The 22,009-nt window shown below is 35.9% G+C and overlaps 1 protein-coding gene across 7 annotated transcripts in view; it reads left to right on the top strand.

The window, feature by feature from the left end:
- Ralyl (RALY RNA binding protein like) overlaps positions 1 to 22,009 on the top strand; it is a 677,304-nt gene that overhangs the window by 546,658 nt on the left and 108,637 nt on the right. For all 7 annotated transcript variants that reach the window (XM_076911218.1, XM_076911217.1, XM_076911216.1 and 4 more), the window contains one exon: positions 16,924 to 16,956. In XM_076911218.1, coding sequence (XP_076767333.1) covers positions 16,924 to 16,956 — 33 coding nt within the window. The remainder of the gene's footprint in view (positions 1 to 16,923; positions 16,957 to 22,009) is intronic.

Here is a 22,009-nt window from a genome sequence, read left to right as displayed (position 1 = left end):
ATTGATTATTTTTATAATGTAAGAAATTAAATCATTTCAAGATGAAGTTTGCAGATTTCTCTATAATCACAAAATAATCTGGTCCAACTAAAATATTCTATAGTAATAACATGCTGATTATGCTAATCACTCTAAAGATATTGAGAGTGCCATAAAAAAAGGTTTTAGCATTTGATTAAAGAAACAAGAAACAGCCGGGCGGTGGTGGCACACGCCTTTAATCCCAGCACTCGGGAGGCAGAGGCAGGTGGATTTCTGAGTTCAAGGCCAGCCTGGTCTACAGAGTGAGTTCCAGGACAGCCAGGGCTACACAGAGAAACCCTGCCTCGAAAAACAAAAACAAAAAAGCAAACAAACAAAAAAACCAACCAAACAAACAAAAGAAACAAGAAACATACCTATGTAAAATTATTACCAAACTCACAATATAATTTACCTTTCTGTTGCTAAAATAAAATACAATGAAATATCATGACTGAAAGCAACTATAAAAATAATTTGTTTTGGGTTACAATTTCAGGGGACTAGATATACACAATGGCAGGAAAGGTATGCAGATGAAGTTGAAAGCTCAGAGGTCACATCTCAACCCCACACAGAATGTGTAGGGTATACACTTTGGGGCAAGACTACAATGTCTCCAAGCTGCTGCACTGACATACTTTTTCTATCAAGGCTGTATTTCCTGAAGGTTTCATAACCTACCCAAACAACACATGAATTTGACACAAAGTATTCAAAAACAAGAACCTAAAAGGTTATTTCTCATTGAAACTATGACAATCAGCCCCAGACTCACATAGGCTTCTGCTCATATCACAATTAAACATGTGGTAAAAATTCAAGAGCTACCCAATCTTTAACAGCCTCATCACTAATCAAAATCCAAAGTCAAAAGCCCTAAACCTCCCTTAAGATTCAACCATCTCTTTAATCCTCTGTAAACAGTTACATATGAACCATACATAGGAAACAGAGAGTTTAAATGATAAGAGAGGAAAACTATAAACCTTCAAAGACCACCCAGTGATAATTTTCTTTCAGCAAAAGCTACAGGGTCCTACAAAAGCACCATGAACTGAAGACCAACTGGTCACATATATGAGCCTGTAGGGACCATTTCTCATAGAAACTACCATGTGTTTTAAGTGCATGTATGTGTGGAGTGAAAAATTATAAAGGCCATTTTATGAAATATGTGTAGATTTTTCAACTTAGACCTTGGGCAGAAAAGTGCAGATTCCAGAACGAGGAACTGAATGTAAGATTTTCACCACCCCAGGACACATTCCAGGTGAATGTGAATCAAGCCTCAAACAATAGGCCCACCTATGGGTGGGAGAAGCCCAAGACAGGAAGACACATTCCTGACTACAGATAAAGATGTTGCCACCTAGGTGGGGCTATAGCCGGAAGATAGCTAATCTGAAATGGTAGGATAGGGCACAATGGCATGGTAAAAACCACATTTTTGTGAAGAATGAGTGTGCAGAGTGATTTTCACATGACTCTAGATCATTTGGGCTAGATTCCTCTGAAATGTTCCACTGTTCTTGGTTACCCCTCCCTTGGTCTTCCCAGTGCTATGTTCAAAATTTGTAAAACAACCAATCATGTGTAACCTCGAGAAAATGCAACCATTCATGTGTAATCGCGTGAAAATGCCTTCCTTCCCCCACCCCATGCTATAAAAGACCCTTTAACCCACCACCACAAGCCAAAACCTTGCTCTTGGAGCTAAAGAGCTTGTCGTTTTGACCGCTGGCTATTTTCCTTAATAAAGCCTCTGCTGATTGCAACCAGGTATGATTTCTTGTGATCTTTGGGTGGTCGCGATTTCCGGATACTTGAGGAAGGGTCTCCCGAGTATGGGGGTCTTCATTTGAAGAACAATATGGCAAAAATATTAACTGTGATTGATTTTAGATTGTGCTTTCTTCCAGTTTTATTGCCTAACACTAAAGGTTTTTTTGGAGGTGTTTTTGCAACAAAAGAAATACATTAAAGAGCAGATTGTATCCCTTGCAAATGATATGCATTATGCACAAGCACTCAGGCAGAAAATAGTGACAATCTTTTTAATGTTCCCTGCAACCCCACATCTTCACCAGTCCCCGTGGTTATTGGAAAAAGTTAATTTTCTAAAAGGGCAACTTCATTAACTTTAGTCTCACAGTTCAGTGCTGGCCTGCCGCCCATGTGCAGATAAAGTCATTGTCAGAGCTAACTGCCTGAAGTGCTGTGTCAGTCAGATAGTACCAAGATAGGACAAGGGTCTCACTGAGTGAAAAGGGGTAAAGGAGTAGGGTGTATGGAGAGAACAGCTGAAGTGATCTCATCCTCAAAAATAAAAACTGTAAAGAGGGGAATGAAGTAAGCAAGGATGCATGGTGATGATCTCTGGCTTAGATTAGCAAACAAACAATGAGACAGTGTTTCTGCCTGACACCAACTGATCCTCAATGTCCTAAATCTGTGATCCCATTGCTTTGCTGCTGCTTTGAAAGGATACAGTGTATGCGATTTACAAATAACAACTGCATTAAGCCAGGTTGTAGCCATCATATCCAGAACATAGTCCTAGGTTCATTTGAACAAGGGGAACCTATCAACACAGAACAAGAAATGGTTAGGAGTCAGTAGATACAGCACAAATGTTTTTTTTAATTTTTTACTTTTACTGAAAAGAATCTTTTCATACAATATATTCTGACCCACATTGCCCCTCCCTTTTCTTGCCCCATATCTTCCCTTCCTATCCAACACCATGGCTACTATTCCTCTCTTTAGAATAAATATAGGCAAATAAAAACAGAAACAAAGTATAATAAAACAAAGCAAACATACAAATAGGCAAAAAACATAGAGCATCACACACACATACACACACACACAGGCACGCATGCATACACAAACAAGAGAGACAGGGTGACAAAGAGAGGGAGGGAGGGAAGGATGAAGGAAGGGAGGAAGGGAAGGAAAGAGGAAAAGAGAGCTGGTTGGGGGGGCTTTTAAGAATGATATACCAACCAATCCCTGAAATTGTAAAGAATACAAATAAATTTCTATTTGTGCAAATAAATTACAAAGTACAAATAAGCAAAAGCGAGAGTGAGACAGATCTCTGGCTTGGGTTGCTTTGCACAGTGTTGTTGGTTCCCTATATTCTGTTAGTGGGATAACTGATTAAACCAGGGGAAAAGACATAACTTAGTTGGTGAGACAATTGCAGAGAGATATGTGGAATTGTAATGTTTCTGTTGGATTGTTGAAGACTTTCTTTTATGACTCTGTAATCATTATCTCTTTATTAGAAAAATATTACATGTTTAGTGGTTTGAGAAAATATACATATTAAAATACAAACTGAACTGGTGCATGTATCTTTACATGTAATCAAAAAAGAATGATATAAGAAAATGTGGTATATGAGTGAATTACAAGTAGATAGGCAGTTACCAGACAGTTGAGGTTGTTTCAAGAAGAAATCACTCCAAGAAAAGCATCCACTTGGTCTCTTGAACATAGATAGACACACATTCTAAAAAAACTTCTGCAATGAGATGTTGACTGGAAAAAAAAAAAAAGACCAAAGATGGGGGCATTTGGACAATCCCAGTAGCTCATCTCCATAACAAAGCTTGTCACAGCAGTAATTAGTACTGAGACATTAATATACAGCCTACTTTTAGAGAAAGACTGAGTCAATGGATAGATGATTGAGTAAATAATTCCTTCAAATGAGTTATTACTGATGCCTTCTATGGGAGATTAGATAGCAACTCTATAGGAAAGGCCTTCTCCATGGCTCCCTAATGTGGATCCTGATGAAAAGACACAGTCCATGGTTTAAGGCATTCATTGTCATGGAGGAAGGTAGATATGGAAAACCATACCCATTTCTCAGGATGGAGCTGAGGTAAAATACCTTTTGCAGTGAGAAATGTCTGGGAATAAAAGCTTATTGGCTAAGCCCTCCAAGCTTTTAAGTACCTTATTAAAGTGGAGATCTGTCTTGTGCCTATGTGACCTGTGGTCATGTCCTCTACAAGTAGAGGAGCTTGGGTTGTTGTCTGTACATGATTGATGGCTAAAAATCTATAGGGGACTTTAGCTAGGGACAGGGACATGGTGTCTAGAAACAGGCAAAGTGCCTATGGTCCCTTCAGGGTCTCCAGGGCTTCAAGTCTTAGCTTGACTGGGAACCAAGCTACCTTTCACAGTCCCACACCCAGCAATATTGATTGGATAATATCTGATAACTGGAAATACAGGTAATCTTTTACCTTTTGTCAATAAGGCAGACCCAGGAAGAAATCAGCTCTACTTCATATTAGAGATATTTGTTCAGCCTTTGTAGTGGAAGAATGGGCAAGACAAATTTGCTAAATTTTATAATTAAACTAATTATGATTACTTTACTTATTTTTGTCACCAATATACATCAGGTAACAAAACTGTCAACACTCCCTGGTATTGGCATTAAGTATGTGTTATGCATAGGAGGTAGCAGATGTCATAGGACAATATATCTAGTGAAGGCCAGTATTGGATGGGGCACTCTGGCAAGACATTGGTAGGCAGACTTGAAAGCAGTGGTGAGCTGGTTATGGTTTTTATGTAAAGAGAATAGATGCAAAATTATCTTATACCATAGGAGTATCCATATATTTTAGACAGCAGAAGTCCAATGTCTCTGGAGCAGAGACAATGACAGGAATGGGTGATACTGGAGATACAACATAGAGGGTCTAGATGCCTAGGAAATATTCCAGTTCTTTTCTGAATGAAATAGAGACCTTCGAATGGCATAAGCATTTGATTTAGGCCATAAATATATCCAGAAGAATCATAGTAGCTGCAAGTGGAGATATTCTGCAGAGAACTAAAAGTGGAATGTGCAAAACCAAGCTGTCACTACTGAGATAGACAAGTGTTTGTTATATTGCATGCATACTTTGCAAGCAGAGCCGACAAGACTACTGGCATATTGGATGTAGACTCTAAGATAAAGAATGGAGTCAAGCCTGTTTTTGTCATCTATGAGGAATAACCAAATCTGCTACCTCTTTTTAAAAATTGATATATTCCATGGTCTGAATATTTCTAGTTGAAAACCTCATTTCTGTGTGATGGGTAGATAGCTGGTGCATAATTCATTTTGTATATTAGCCAGAGTACTATGCCCATTTGTGTCGATTCAGCTTTATTCTCCACTTAGCCTTTTTCTATGACTATTAAAGATTTTGTCATACAAAGGTGAACTCAGAGTAGTCAGAATTCTTGACTTTAAGAAGGAGAAACAAAGCTGGCCATGACATACCTTTAGAATTCCTGAAATCAGGAAGCTGAAGCAGGGAGATCATGATTTGCAAAATGCCACGTTCTTTCCATTAGGGTAAGATGTGTCCTTGATGTGTAGAAAAAAGGAACTATTTAATGACCAGACTACTTACCAGAGATGCTTTCAAGGTCTTGGAAGTTAAAAATCTGGAGTCAAGTAAGTATAGAATCATGTCAGTGAGAAAATGAATTTTTGGAGAAGATGGAAGAGGCTGTGGAGGATGCATATTGTTCAGTTCTGTGACATTAAAATTGAGATATCTATGAGACATCTGAATAATAAAGTCAAGTAGAAAGTATCAAGTTTGGAATTAGAAAAAGAGTCTGGACTGGATTATGCAAGAGTCAACCATATACAAATGAAATTCAAATCATTGAGGAAGGGTAAGAATAGTTGTATCGTAAAGAAAGGCAAGAGTATTCCAGACACTGCATTCTTCAAGTTTGATACATGAAGTTTAAACCAGCAACTCAAAAGAAACAACTATTAAGCCACTTTGAGTGGTAAGAAACAGTGAATGATGTTCCCAGTGAGAATATTGATTGAATCGAATACTCTATCACATTCATGTTAACTCGCAATTTATTATGGATTCTGCATAATAGAAGCTATTTACATTTTTGAAGAGAATAAACCAGAAATTATATTCACCTTTTTAAATGTGACCAAATTATGCATGTTAATATAGAAAGAAGTCAGAAAAGGTAGACCCTAGAATGAGAGACCCATGTGCTTTAGGACAGCTATAGCTGCAGTAGGAGGGATAACACATTTACATTGCCAGTTGTTAAGGAGTTTTCTTCCAGGGTTAAGAGACTCTGAATAACTCCCTTAGGTAATTGTCACTGCTCAATTTAATGAACATAAGGTAGTAGAGATCATTTTATTCTAGGCTATAGAGTTTGCTCAGTGGTTAAGAACTTTGATCTTCAAGAGAACTTAGGTTCAAGTCCCTTCATCCTCTTAGGCAGATGACAACAAACTCCAATTTTAGATCTGATATCTTCTTCCAGCATCCATGGGCACTGAATGTTCATGGTGTACAGTCATGTATGTAGAAAACACATCCATATATACAAAATAAATACATTTAAAAATTAATCATCATATTCTGAAATAAAGTGCAAATATTTGATTCCTTTAGACAATGAAGGGTAGAGGAGTAGGTATTTAAAAACTACAACAGAAAGGAACTGGGCTTTACAATACAGGAACTGAGACTAATATTATCATGAGCAAGAAAACAACAACCTAGTTTGTTGAGGCCCAAGCTCGAGTCCCTGTTCGGGTGCCAAAATAATGTTGGGGTCTACACTAGCCCCACGTTGGGGCGGCCAAAATAAATGTTGCAGCCCAGGCAAAATGTTGAGGCGCGGGCCGACCCACATTTGGGCGGCCACTGTATCCCGGCCCAAGCTGCTGCTCCGGTCTGCGGGTCGGGGTTCAGCAAGAGTGAGGGTGAGGGCAGACTCAAAGAATGGAGACCAGACAAGGTGTGATTCAATCCCGTTTATTCTTCAGTCTCTCTTCCTCTAAGTGTCTCCTGTCTGATTCTCCCTCTATAGTCTCATTCTCTCCATCTGTCTCTGCCTTTTATATGTCTTACTTCTAAGCCACGCCTTTTGGTCACATCTTTAATCATGCCCTTAGGTCTTGTCTCTAACTCTGATCTCTATACTTCTAAGTCATACTCTTAAGTCACACACCTTTAATCTTACACACCTTTAATCTCACACACCTTTAATCTCAAGGTATCTAAACCAAGATTATCGGAGTGTGCTCAGCTGTTGTAGGCTATTGTAATCCAAATCTCATGTCAGGGTATATGGCTCAAGATGGCTGCAAAGCTGATAGCCGCTTTCTGCTAAAAGTCGGCCCCCAACACTAGTTAAGAAAGTGCATCCAAAACTGTGCTGTTGTTTTCAAACACTCTATCAAATATTAACAACAACTGCATCTGAAAGAGTCTTACACACTTTGCTAAGAGAAGGGGAAAGAGTAATGTTTGACCTGGGATCTGCAGTGTGTGAGAAGGTGGGACATAATTGGAGAGTATAAGAGGAAAGGATAAGTAATAGAATATGGAGGCCTAAGAGGGAGATGTCAGCTGCTCTTCCATCTTACTGATTTCTGAGAATACATCTAGTAGCTAACCACCATTCATATGTGCCATAACTTAGCATGACCAGTCAACATGTAACTGCATCAAATTGCACTGAATAACATCTTTATCTTCCGATATAGAATAATGACAAATGACAGAGCAACTGGGCAACATACAGGACTGAGATTTGAGATCAATAACTGAATAACTTGATGACTGATGCTCTGATTTCACAGATGGCACTCTAGGTAGATGGAGTTGATCTGTTGGATTTATTAGCCATTATCATGCAACTAAAGATAGCTGAAAGAGACAGCATAGAAGCTCCCGGCTTGCTTTCTGTGTACCACTTTCTCACATCATAAGCTCAGGACATTAATGAGAAAATGTCCCATTGTAAACTATTGTGTCTGAAAGTACTTTTGGGGGGGAAATTATTTTATGTAGTTTACTAGAAATGTCTGTACAGCTGTGTGTATAACTTCTACTGTAGAACAGTGATGTACATGCTAGGATCATATTGGAGAAAGATAAAGTCACAGAACTGCCTTGGTGAAATATTCTTCCCATTCCCACTGAAGACCCCTAAAGTATCAGATAAAATATTTTAAGCCTCCCAAGAGAATCTTACAAGGGCTAATGATCTTTCTTGCCAGGAGGTACTTCTGAAGTCTTGCTTTTTTTCTTACTGTAGTTACATCCTCTGGCAGAGTCATGAAAGAACATTACAGACTGTCCAAGGGATACGAACCCTGCAGCCTCAATTTCCAATGAGGCAAAAGTCATGACTGCGAGTGTGAAAACCTCAGTGAGATTCTTTCCTGATCCTACAGCCATCTATTAATTTGTCCCTGGGGAAAGCAGTGCAGATTGTGGTAACTGCAAATGAAGCTTACCAAGAGGCCTGATGGTAGCCTTTAGCTGAGATTTCAATTGGACATGAATGCCCTTGAAAATGGTATTACAGGAGGAGAGGGCAAAGCTACTTTTTATTCCAAAGAAACTGAATCCACTGGAGAAATATTCTACCGTAGGAATGAACAAGCTGGGTTTTCTTTAGAATTGCAGGTTAGTTTGGTTACTTAATGACCGAAAAAAAATACAGGAAAATCACAAAAATTTGCTGTAATATTAAGGCTAGCGGCATACTTTCTGGGAATATCATGCTCTGTGTTTTTCTAGTTTTAAAATCTGGAAAAAAATAAACAAAAATTTGTGTTTTATCCTTTATAAGATAGAAATGACAATGATGGCAACTTTGTAAACAAGATGGTTCTAAAGGTTAAATGTGTTAAAATGCCTCTTTCCAAATTCAGATTGTTCACTGTAACATAGAAGAAACTAAATAATATTCATTGTTATGTTCATGTTGGCACATGATCTGTAAATCTGTTATTCCAGGGAATTTGAACACTACTTCATTTACTTCATTTTGTATCCCTGAATAAATTTTTGTGCTTCCTGTTAATATAATATGGGTAAATACATATTTAGACATCATTCTTTTTCTATCCTCCTTCACCGCTGCAGCAAAAATAGGTTAATTACAACTCTCTCACATCCTCTGGCCTAAGAAGCTTTTAGAGTTCTTGTCAACACATTGCTCCTAGAAGCCATCATCAATTAATCAGAGCTGACAAGAAAATTAGAGCTTCTTTGACCTCCCAGCTCTCGAGCATGCCAGCTCTTAAAGAGATGGTTGCTCATGTTTGCAGATCTTAGATGATCCACTCAGTCTAACCCAGAATCTGTCTCTCTCATGTTGTTGACAATGCATGACTAAACTAGGGATAATCCCTGTAATCCATCTCAATACTATGCCCTTGTAGGTAGCCATGGCTAGAGAAATAATGTGATTGCTACAAGAGTCAACTGTGTACCTATGCCAAGTGTTTTTAATGTTGTATTTTGAACTTTCATTCTAATAAAGACATCACTAACAAAATTAACACCAGTGTATGGGCAGAGGAGAGTAAGTCAATGCATGTCTTACCCAATGCTGTATATGAAAGAAGCTTCTTTTTTTTCCCATTAAAGAGATGTTTGTTCTTCCAAAATAGTTGTTTTCTAGCTATGAAGTTTTAGATGGCAAGTGCAGAATCACGAGACTATTTCGATTTGTGTTGTTTCAAGCGAGTTAAGACAAATCTCAACTTTCAGTATTTTGCAGGAAACTCATCTACAGTTATGCATGAATTCTTTTTCTAGCCACATGAAGACATCTTTTTGAAAATTACATTGGCAGTAAAGAAATGTCTAAGTAAATTTACCAATGTGTTGTATGCTGTTTATGTGACTTTGGGGTAAGTTCTGGGATTGTGTGGATTTACAACATGGAATTATCAGTCCACTTATTCTTTATTTAATAGCTGAATGTATGTATTTCCTGATCAAAACAGGCCTGTCAACTCGGTTTATTATTTTTATTATCTTAATGAGACTACTGAGAAACAGCACATTCTTTACTTTTCCAATACCACAGTCAGGAGAAAATTAGGCAAATGGATTCTCAGATATAAATACTTCAATTGTATATCATGTACTTGCTAAATATGCATTTGGGCCTGGGCTGTCATTGCTAAAGAGAATGGATCAGACAAGAGCAAATAGTATTGTTATTTGGCATTTTAACTATAAGATCCTGTAACTATAAAAGACTATTTTTTTCATATTCATAGTATGCATTTATTAGACATGTTTGTCTAAAATATTTTAGTTTCCTAGAAAAATAATAATCTTTCTAATGTTTGACGTGTGTCTATCAAAACACAATAAGAAGGTAAGAAATCAAAACACCACCTAGGAAATGAACAATGTTGTCACTATAGCTAATGCTCAAAGCATATACATAGAAATAGTAAAATACAAAAGACAAAGAGTTACACTGGCTATAGACTGTAAGAGAAGTCATTTATTTTAAGGACTCTGACTTTTAGTCCTTACATAAAGGACAAGATCAGGAGATGGCAAAGTAGTGAAAGTTTACTGTCAAGTCATTCTTGTGATTCTCAAATGAATAATATACACAATGCTAGATGCTTGTAATCCATGTATTTAGGAAACTGAGGCAGGAGAACAATGATTTCAAGGCTAGCCTACAAGACAAAATAACACCCTGCCTCAGAAAACCAAACAAATAACGTCATAATTATGGTACTTAAAATTTAGGAAGCTCTTTTGTTTCAGGTGTATAATCTTAACAGGTATAAGTATGAGTGGTAGAGTGCTGCCAATCATAGTCAGAAAACAAACCATTGTGACTTACACTAAGTATTTAAAGAAGTAGGAGACATGACATGTGTATTTGGACACAAGAAAGCAGCTCTAGGAGTAGATGTGGTTGCTCCAGATAATACTGAGGGATGAAAGTCTTTAAGGATGCTTTTCAAAAAGTTCATGTGCAAGTTGAGGATTATTTTGAGAGTGAATATTTACATCAGAGATCTAAGAGCAGAATTAGCGAATAAACAAGGGAGAGCAAAACAACCAGAGATCATGAACTTCACTTGGAACCTTTTATGTTAGAGGTGTTTATCAAACATTCAGTGTGTGCTCACAGTCATATGTCAGAAGCAAACAATATGAGAGACACAAATCACAGAATCTATGAAATGAGAAGATGGCATTTGACAACAATTGTGGTTTCTCAATGGAGCTCAAGAACTTCCATCAAGAAGATGCAACAAGGAAGTAGTGCTGCATTAACAAGGCAAACAGTGGACTAGAGAGGTATGCAGGGATGCACACCACACAGAACTGCAGATGGAAACATTAGAGGCAGATTTCCTGAGTTCAACTTTCCATCACTTATTGGCTGTGTGACCATGAGAGAAGATACATGCTTATAATATTTTACTCTGCATATTCCAATGGATTGTGATAATTACCTCAAAGAATAGAAGAATCTTTAAATAAGTGAGTGATGATGAAACATTTTGAATGATGGTCTTTACTAAATGTAAATTAGTTGTGGTTAAGTGTAGTTTTAATCTCATTAATTCTCCCTATTGATATTAATTCTGTGTTCTATTTTACAATTTTCCACTTTTTTCTTCTAATGACTATGGTACATTTATTTTATTCTACTGCTAAATTCTATTGGGCTCTGAATGAAGTATTATTAAATTCACTACCTACTTCTTTGGAAAAGTAAATCTTAGGAAAAATAAAATCAATCTCCCTCCCTCTTTTTTTTTCTCACAAAACACTTACTGTATAAAAACTCATTAGCAAGTTCTCTCTGGGCATATCACAATGTACATCTGTTTCTAAGCACTAAATTGAGAAGCAATTTTTCTTTGAAAGGATATTTCTCATTGTTTTTTCTTTTGTGTTGTTTCTTCAAGTTTCAGGACTAAAACAAGCACTTTATACATGTAGTGTTGGCAATCTGTCTTTAGCATAAACTGTACACAACATCCTATCAGCGGCAGGAACTCTGATAGCTGCTCTAAGCATTCAATCTCCTACTGTTCTTAATAGAAACATGAATAGATAAAGATGTATGTCATATAATTGGGAACCATAAGTGTGATTGATATTTCTTACATTTCAAGCCTAGAAAGTTTAATTAATGATGCTGATCTATAACTAAGTGTGTGTTACCAAAGCAGAAAACCATTCAACGTGAACTGCTTTGACATTCTTCTGCAGTGTTTTTACACAGAAGTTGTGCCATGACAATTTCTTTTCATGAATGTCTGTTATGTTTCACCAAGTAGATGCTCAGGAGTGTTAGAATCTATGGATTGTGATGTCTAATGGGCAATAATATCTTTCCTTTTTCGTGCACAGATCATATTTAACCAGGATCCACAGAAAGACATACATTAAACTACGACCAATTTCTTTTCTTAACTGAGATGCACATTAGTATTTTTCCATGCTTAATGAAACTCCAAGTTTACTTTTAATATACTAAAGGTGTCCCAAGACTGTCACAGTAAGAACTATGAGTACTGGCATCAGAGATTAATGTGGGAAAAGAACTTACATTGAGATAAACTTTAGACATCATCCATAAGGCAAGAGATCATAAACAGCACTTGCTAGAGAACTAAATCATCAAAGGCACAAAACAAACAAACAAACAAACAAAAATTAAACAAACAAGCAAAAAACCTCCTAAAGTGTGAGTATCTGGGCAGCAAGTAGACCATTACTTTTTGGTGAATTGTTCAGTAAGAAATGCATTAAGCAAGATGATGAACACCTGGGTTGTGCATATTAGGCACATGACCCTAAGGTTCTGTCATCCTCCAGTGCTATAAAAATTATCAAGAAATATGGTGATATGAAAGTGGTGTCTTAGAAGAAATTGCACTAAAACAGAAGATGAAATTCAGAAACAGAGAAACAATTCAAATTACTATGATTTTCTAAATCATGGAGAAATCTTGCTATATGTTAAAAATACCATGTCTATTTCTGGAAAGGTTGTTTCTATTTTCTTCAGGAAAGATAATTATGTAGAGTGAGTAGTGATTTTGTTTTACAAAAGACACTACAACATTGTGGACACAGCATATCTGATCCAACTATCCAATACATTGCTGTTGCACAAACAATATTGGAATATGTAAGTCAAACTCATGGCTATATTCTCAGGAACTCTTTCTAAAGATGTTGAATTTGACATTAAATATTAATTTCACCAGACAAAAAAAATTTAGAATTTTTACCATATAAAAATATAAAGCATTCTTAGTCTATGACTAAAAATAAAACTTATTAAATATAACATTACATAGTGAGTACCTTTAGACTAAAGTTGACAACAGCCTTAGGTATAAAATAACCGTCAAAACTTTCAAACTGATACCACCTGTAAAACTCTGACTTCCTCCATGAAAGTTTTTATGAAACATTTGATGGATATATTCATTATATTTCTTGTTGCTGTGACAAATACTCAATAGCACTTTCAGAAAAAAATTCACAGTTTGAGGATATAGTCCCTCAAGGCAGGAACATGCGGTAACTTGTCATCCTTCATGAGAAAGCACAGAGTGTAGTATAGTAATATTCAGTTACAATTTTTTATTCAGTCCAAGACCCCAAGCCATAGAATGCTAATGTCTGATGTCATGTTGTGTCCTCCAACCTCACCTCAATCTAGAAATTTCTTCAATGTCATATCCAGAGATTTACCTCTTGGTTGAGTCTTGACTCTGTCCATTTGATAATTGATATTAGCAATTGCTGAATAATAGACAAATGAGTGTAGTAGTAAGAGAAGAAGGACAATGAGCTAGAAAGTCAGACTAAAAATAGTTACAATGAAGGGCAGCAAAATAATATGCATCCCTGCATGTCCCAATGAAACAGCCGCATATGTGGAATTTTCAGAAATTAAAAACATTTAATCAATAATTCTGATTTGAAACACATTTTGAACTTAGCTTTTGCATACTGGCAAGTAAATGCACACTTTTTTATTGCCTTGTTTTTATTTGGGTTACCTATGACATTCTTCAGCAATGCAGGTCAATAAAATTCTTAAGTGATAGTTCAGAAGCTGAAGGATTTCACCTCACATAGGCAGATTGTACACTTACACTGAAGCCTGGCATAAGTGGGTTAAAATTATTGGTTAAAATTGGAGAATCAGTTCATTAATGCCCATATCTTTTGTGCTTTTCTGTTATTAGTGAACACTGGTCTAATTAAGGAAACATCTGTGTTGTTATTAATTTTCACAATTTTCCCCTGTGTCTGTTAGCTTATTAATAACACACATGCAAAAAAGAATACCAAAGAAATAAAAGAAGCTCATTAGTTTACCTAAAGGTATAAATAAGAATCTTTAAAATTCACAAAAGGAAAAGACTACATAAATACACACCATTAAACCCCTAACAACCACTGGTGTTTGAACCTGCTTATTTCTTTTTGGATGTATAGGGCAATTACTAGGGCTCTTGCTTTTCATATCCTCCTCTGTGCTGTAACATCATTGTCTGTGTCAGAAGGTCATTCAAGTTCTGTCTACAAAGCACTGAGATTTATTGCTACCAGATCATGTTTTGGTACATGCAAAAGAGAATGGAAGCAAACTACTGACATAGTCTGTCAAATTCTGATGCAGTCATTTATTTCCATTGCCAACCTGAATATATAAAACTATATATTTTTTATATATTTTCCTGTCATTTACTTATAATGACTTCTATATTGAGTATTTGCAGGGGTGAGGAAGACAGTCCAGCCCGTGAAGTGCTCACATTGCAACTGAGAACACAAGTTTAATCAGAGGAACCAATACTAAACACAGTCAGGCATAATGGCACACTTGTAATCTCAGTGCTTAGGGCCTGCCAGACTAGTTTGATCATTGAGTTCTCTGCCAATGATGGAATTTCTCTAAAAACAAAAATGAAAATAGAAATGAAATGGCTGGCTCCTAAGGAGGGACATTTGTGGTAGTCCTCTGGCTGCCATGCATTTAAACATGAATTTCAGTATTTACTTAAAATATTTCTTTATTGGCCTAATTTAGTCCATAACTGTATACAAAATTTATAATAAAAATACATACCTGCCAGAAAGCACTTCTTGGCATCTGCAGTGGTGTCTGGGTTTGGTGTCTGTATATGGGATGGTTTCTGATATAGCTGTCTCCTGAGAGGTTCTGCCAGAGCCTGACAAATACAGAGGCTGATGCTCACAGCCAACCACTGGACTGAGCAAGGGGACCCCAATGGAGGAGTTAGGGAAAGGACTGAAGGAGCTGAAGGGGTTTGCAACTCCATTGGAAGAACAACACTATCAACCAACCCTAGAGCTCCCAGGAACTAAACCACCAACCAAAGAGTAAACATGGAAGGACCCATGGCTCCATCTGCATATGTAGCAGAGGATGACCTTGTTGGACATCAGTGGGAGGAGAGGGCCTTGGTCCTATGAAGGCTAGATTCCCCATTGTACTAGAATGCCAGGGCACTGAGATGTGGCTTGAGAGTGGATGGAAAGGGAAGCATCCTCATAGAAGCAGGAAGAAGGGAGGAGGGAAAAGGGGGCTTCCGGAGGGGAAATTGGGAGGGGAGTTAACATTTGTAATATAAATACATAAAATATCCAATTAAAAATACATAAGTCTCTTTGTTAATTCAGGAGTACATAAAATGTGACATTTTATAAAGAATGTGGAGATATATGAAATTAGAAAATTAGCTTAAAGTCGGTCTGTACCATTTCTCCCTGATCAGTATGAGCTGTAGAGGCCCTTAAAGTAGATTTCTGGAGATGTCACTGTTAGTATTCTGTCTAAACTCCACCTCCACAGTTACCTGGCAACAGCCAGGTAGGCCTGGCCCAGAATAAAAGGGGCTGCTTGCCCCCTCCTCTCTCTTAATCTTTTACTCTCTTACCCCTAGTTTCTCTGTCCCCTTGTCCCTCCTCCCTTCTCTTCCCCCTCTCACCATGTGGTCATGGCCGGCCTCTACTTCCTCTACTTCTCTCCTTCCTCTCTCTTCTTCCATCTTCTTCCCCCCACCTTTGCCCTATCTCCTGAATAACCCCCCCACCCCCACTCCTTGGAACCATTTGGTCTGAAGTGGTCTGTTCTAAGCTGGGCACAGATGTCTAACATTGGTCTAACTAGAGGCAAGAGAGCAAGAGAGTAAGAGAGTAAGAGAGAGAGGAGGGGGCAAGTAGCCCCTTTTATAGTGGGCCAGGCCTACCAGGCTGTTGCCAGGTAACTCTGGAGAGGAGAATACCTGGCTGTTGCCAGGTAACTGTGGAGGTGGAGTTTAGACAGAATACTAACACTCACAAAGTAAGGAGTCTTGAGAGATGAGTTCTCTTAGAGGTACAGGAAACACTATGCTTTTGTGGGAAGGGAAGAAGTGTAATCTCTGGCATGACATCACCACTTCTCCCAAGGTGTCATCCCTAAAATTGACTGTGTATGGCACCTCCTCTCCTTTCTCACTACAGAGATTTCCTCTGTAAATAAAGTACTCAGATAATATCTAGCCAAATTTACTATAGATTGTTCTACTGTTACAACTAAAAGTAAATATATTAAAACGTCTAGAAATGAATTGCCACTATTAATGAAATAACTAGATACCAAAAATTTGACTCTCACTCTTACTGAGATAATGTTTTTAAAAGCTGCATTCCCAAACTGTATGTATGTATGTATATATATATATACATATATATATGTATATATATGTGTATATATATACATATGTGTGTGTGTATATACATATACATGTACATGTATATGTATATATACACATATATATGTATGTATATATATACATGTACATGTATATGTATATATATGTACTCATGTTCTAGTTGGATTGGGCAGCTAAATAAATTCAAAGTGTCAGTTTGGGAGTGCAACTTTTAAAAAACACATTTCCATCAAAAGAAGTGCAATATTTTACCATATGCATGTAAAAATCAATGTTTGAATGTATAGCAAATTATTATATAAAAATAACATTTTCATATTTTACAGGCTTGAATCAAAGGAGCCATTCCTGTCTGTTGGGTAAGTCTACATCTAACTACTTTAAATATGAATATTTAAATTTAAATTAAACTGTACTTTATAAATGATATTTCTATTCATCTCGTACCATGTATAAAACAATAGCCTCACTTCCTGAAATAAAATCCTATCTTTGCTTCATAAACATTTTACTGAAATACTCGTGAAGCTGTTTTTTGACTTCATCATTCAGCTAACTGATATCTAAGCAGCCCTCTGTCTCCTATAAACTTGTTCAAGTTATGATGAATATTCATCCAGTAAAGAAAGTCACATACTGACTTTGGAAATTCCTTGAAGCCAGTTATTTGCCATTCCTAGTCTTCATACCTATTTTGCATTATTCCTTCAAATAGAGTTTACTCATTATTTTCCTTCTCCTTCTGAGGTTCTCTCTATATTCTTCATAACCTCTATATACTGTGCTTTTCTTTCTTTATTGTACCCTATTCCTCTAAATCTCTCACATTATAGATTCTGTGACTAACAGAAGACCTAAGCCAGATCAAGCTAAGGTATTGCTTGCCTCTGGTGAGGTATTGTCTTAGTGATGCTTCATGTCCCAATAATAGTACAATGTTGGTAATCAGAAGCATATACTATTCCTGGGCTGTTAGAATTAAGGATACGTCATGTTGCATTTTTTTCCTGGTGTGTTGAATAATCATTTGCTAATATATGCTAATATCCTATGAAGGGGCTTAACATGTTCAGCATTATGGTGGATGTATTAAAAAGTAGATAACTGTTGCCTTGTCATAATTGATTTAGAGAAATGGCACATGCTATAGTCACTGTTCTCATGCTTAGCTATCAGACACCTGTGATGGGAATAGACTGTAAAGTACTCATATCAACATTTTCAAAAAATCACTTTGTTCACTGTTCTAGAGTATTCCTATTATCCACTGAACAACCTGGTTTCCAATGCTCTTTCACTCATGAAAGCTTTTCAGTGAATCTCTCACCTCTTGAAAATCAAATGATTGTTAGGGAAGGTGAACAAATGGAGTAGGTGGATTTTATTGAAGAATTTCATGTAAAATGAAATATCAAGTTGGTCTGATGATAAAAAATAATATTGCAAAATTTTGATCTGATCATGTTAGGTAGATCTTATTGGTCATAATCATTTGGGTTTTAGACTATCATAGTATAAAACACAGATTTACAGAAGAGTTTCACCAGTTTTTCAAGTTACCTATCAAGAAATGTCAAAATGGTACACAGATCAAGAAAATCATTTAACAGGGTTTCGACTCTTAAGCATGCATCATTAGCTGCATTAGTATTATTAATTTATTATTTTTATTAATATTTATTTTGTATTTATGATTTATTTTTATTTATATCATTAGTAGTGTTTTTATTGGTATTATTAGTATTTATTATTATCATGATGTATAATATCCATATTCTAACGCTGTCTATAAAATTTGGAATAATATAACAATTCTTGAACTCAGGAAGAATTTTAAGGTTTATCTGAGTTCTTACAATGCAGGACTATTTGCAAGGAGCATCATTTAATGAAACTCAGCTACTAGTTTCCTGTGATCAGTTTTGACTGTAGAGTGAGTTCTCCTATCTCAATGTCATTTAACTCTGCTGTTTAGACTTAGTAAAACAGCTCTCATACATCTTACCGGACTCAGAGATCCACGTATGACTGGCCTCGATCACCTCACTCATACAGCCTAAAATAAAAGAGATAGATATCTAAATTCTTGTATTTTTATCTTTGATGCATTCTTGCAAGTTTCCCAACCAAACCTGTGAGATACTGTTATAGTATTAATTGATACATATTTGTGTAACTTTTAAATTTCTAAGAGCTTTAGAAATCATTCTAACATAGTGAAACATAGAAAACTTTCTTCATCCAATAATGATAATCCTCAAAATAAAGATACTCATGAGACAACTAATCAGTTGGAAACTTAATATACTGTCTCATATTTTAACTCTTTTAGGAATGTCCACTTCATTCTGGAAGGTAGGAGAAAATAATACAAATGGACAATTCTCTTTCCTCTATGCATGGACTTTAAAAAGGCTAATGATCTACAAGTGCCAACAATCACAATGCCTACACCTGCACCTGAGGGAAATGCATGGATCTTCTTGAAAAAAATCATTCTCTCTCTACCCTGTGAGGCTCAAATTTCACATACCAAGACAGACCTTTCCCTCTCATGATCATATTTAATTAGAAGAAGTTGGGAATGATTTTAAAGGCAAGACTGTGTTTAAGTAAATTGTGTTGTAGACTGAGGCAAATGACTTTGTTCTTATTGCTCTAAAAGCAAACTTGATTCTTGTTTTCTCTAAGTTTTTTTTCATAATCACTATTTATTTAATGTCTTATAAAGTCAAGTATTTGAAAGCCAAGTTTAACTAATTTTTCTAAAATTCAGTATTCCATTGATGATTAAAAATCAGTCATTTAACCTTGTAAAGAAAGAGAAATGAGTAATGTTATTGTGTTTCATTTAAAATAATATTTACAGACACTTAATGTTATGAATTTATATTATTTATGCATATTATGTGAGTGTATATATGCATATGCATTTTATTTATATCTTTGGGTTTTTACATGTGACTCAAAGAACTGTTAAAAATATCACACACACATTCACACACACACGCGCACATACACACACACACACACACACACACACACATATATATAGTGCTATTCATTTTGCTTTTGCAGTGATACCTGATATTTTTTAGAAAACTTGTCATATATCCTGAAAAATTTTAAGAAAAGCTGACATTTGTGAACCATTCATGTGTGCCAAGAATAGCACTAACTGCTTAATCCAAATATCTTCTATAATCTCCACTTTGCATATAGGAACCCGATGTATAAGAGATTAAGAAATTTTCTAAATGAATGCAGCTATCAGGAACCAGCAGACTAAGAGAGCCAAAGATACTTTTGTGAATACATATTGACAAATGTTTTTATTATTGGTAAATGTACTAAAATATGTAATACTTAGAATGTTTTTTGGCTACTATAATTTTTCTGGATTTGATTAAAAGCAGATTAAATTATGTGGGGTGAATTAAATATTGCATACTCATGTGTCAATTGATTTATTAACTCTAGACTTGTATTTGTTTGTTTAATTTTGTGACTATGCATTAACTAGTAAGTCTTAACATGAGTTTTTACAGATTTTCTGGTTTCTGTTGGGTTTTCAAGTACCTTGTGTTCATGAGATCTTGTTAAACTGAATCCGGAGAGAGATACATGTATACTTTAGTACAACATTATTTAAAATAATTATCTAGTAGAGAAATTGAAATATTTATCTATAAATAAAAATATCCAACAGCAGAAATATTTAACTTTTAATACCTACGGAGAAAACAAAAAGAGTTCATCCATGCCAATATTCTCACCTGGAGCATTTGCTGAGTTATACAGTGTACTTTTTATGGGGAATTTATTCTCCTTGCAGAAATATTGAGCACTAAATTATTGCTTAACTTAACACAAAGATTCCTTAGGATTTCTATGTTCAAGAGAGTAAAGCGAACTGAAAAGGCTGAAAAGAAATATTATTAGGTGAGGCATGAAGCAAAGCTATTTCCATACTCTTGACTGGAGGGCAAACATGTATGCATTCCAGTAAGACTGCTTTGTGGTTAGATATTTTAACAATGGGGCCAATGATCTGTGTACCATTTTGACATTTCTTGATAGGTAACTTGAAAAACTGGTGAAACTCTTCTGTAAATCTGTGTTTCGTAATATGATAGTCTATAACTCAAATGATTATGACCAATAAGATTTACCTCACACGCTCAGAACAAAATGTGGCACATAGTAAACAGGAAATAAATACAAATTTTTATTAATATTTTATGAACTTATAATTATCATGAAGAGTTAAGTTTCACTGAATCAGAAATCTAAGTGATAAAAATTCAAGTGTCTGAATATAACAGAAGGGCAAGGATGAGAGTGAATTATGGAAGAGAAATTCAACCAGGAATGAAATCAGCATGGATGTTTTCATTGACTGTTCATAGTGTGAATAAGGTCTCTGGGGGTTGCAATGAAGGAAAAACCAACCAGTAGTATAAAGAGATGAAGACAATTCCAGAACAAATATATCAGGTTTGTGTATAGTATGTAATACAAACATGTACAGTAGGAAACTATGCTGATTTTGGGTTTTCAACAAGGCTAAGCATAAGGTAAAATAGAACTACACAAATGTCTCCTAATCATTTCATAATTAAGTAGTTTTATCAATTTTGGAATTTAAAACTTTAAACCATTGATCAGTATGGTAGGAAAATGTTCAAGACACAAATGGAAGCTATGTTCATGTTTAAGATCAGATAAGCTTTTAGTACAGTTGTATTAAGAATGGCATTCCTAAAGAAAATGTTGTATAGGTAGCAGCAGAGAGAAGTTGTTGTGCCAAGCCTAGCATTAATAAGCAACCTTGACAGGTTCACAAAAATACAGATGAAGCTGAAGATTAGCAAAAATTATACCAAAAGAGTGAACAGTTCTTCTAGTAGGTGATGGGACTCACTGTACTCTGCAAAATCACAGGCTTGCCTTCTTAGCTTAGCTATAAGTGGTTGTCATAGGACCACTTATAGCTAACTACAATATTTTACACATGACTTGAAAATATGTATGATAAAAGCAAATGATGTAACAATGAAGCAATCATTTTCCTTGAGAACATCAGAATAAGTAAGTATCCAAGTGGTAATTTCATTCTTTCTTGACTGCCATGGTAACAGTCTAAGCTATGATCTAGCTGCACACAGATATTGAAAGAGTGTTACTAAGATATTGTCCATAAGCTTTAAACATGACCATCTTGAATCACTGCCGGGCAACTCAATGCTTGTCTTTTTATAGGATGGCTGTAATTTTCTATACATCTCCAAGGAAAACAGAATAAGAGATAAAAACAATAATCCTCTCCTTTAAAAGTCCATTTTTGCTGTTTTATAGACTCAAACAACACTACCACAGAATTAATGATTGCTTTAGCAATTGCACTGGCTT

This window comes from Arvicanthis niloticus, chromosome 13, assembly GCF_011762505.2.
Source record: "Arvicanthis niloticus isolate mArvNil1 chromosome 13, mArvNil1.pat.X, whole genome shotgun sequence".
In the NCBI taxonomy this organism is placed as follows: Eukaryota; Metazoa; Chordata; class Mammalia; order Rodentia; family Muridae; genus Arvicanthis; species Arvicanthis niloticus.
This window is presented reverse-complemented; position numbering and strand designations above follow the sequence as displayed.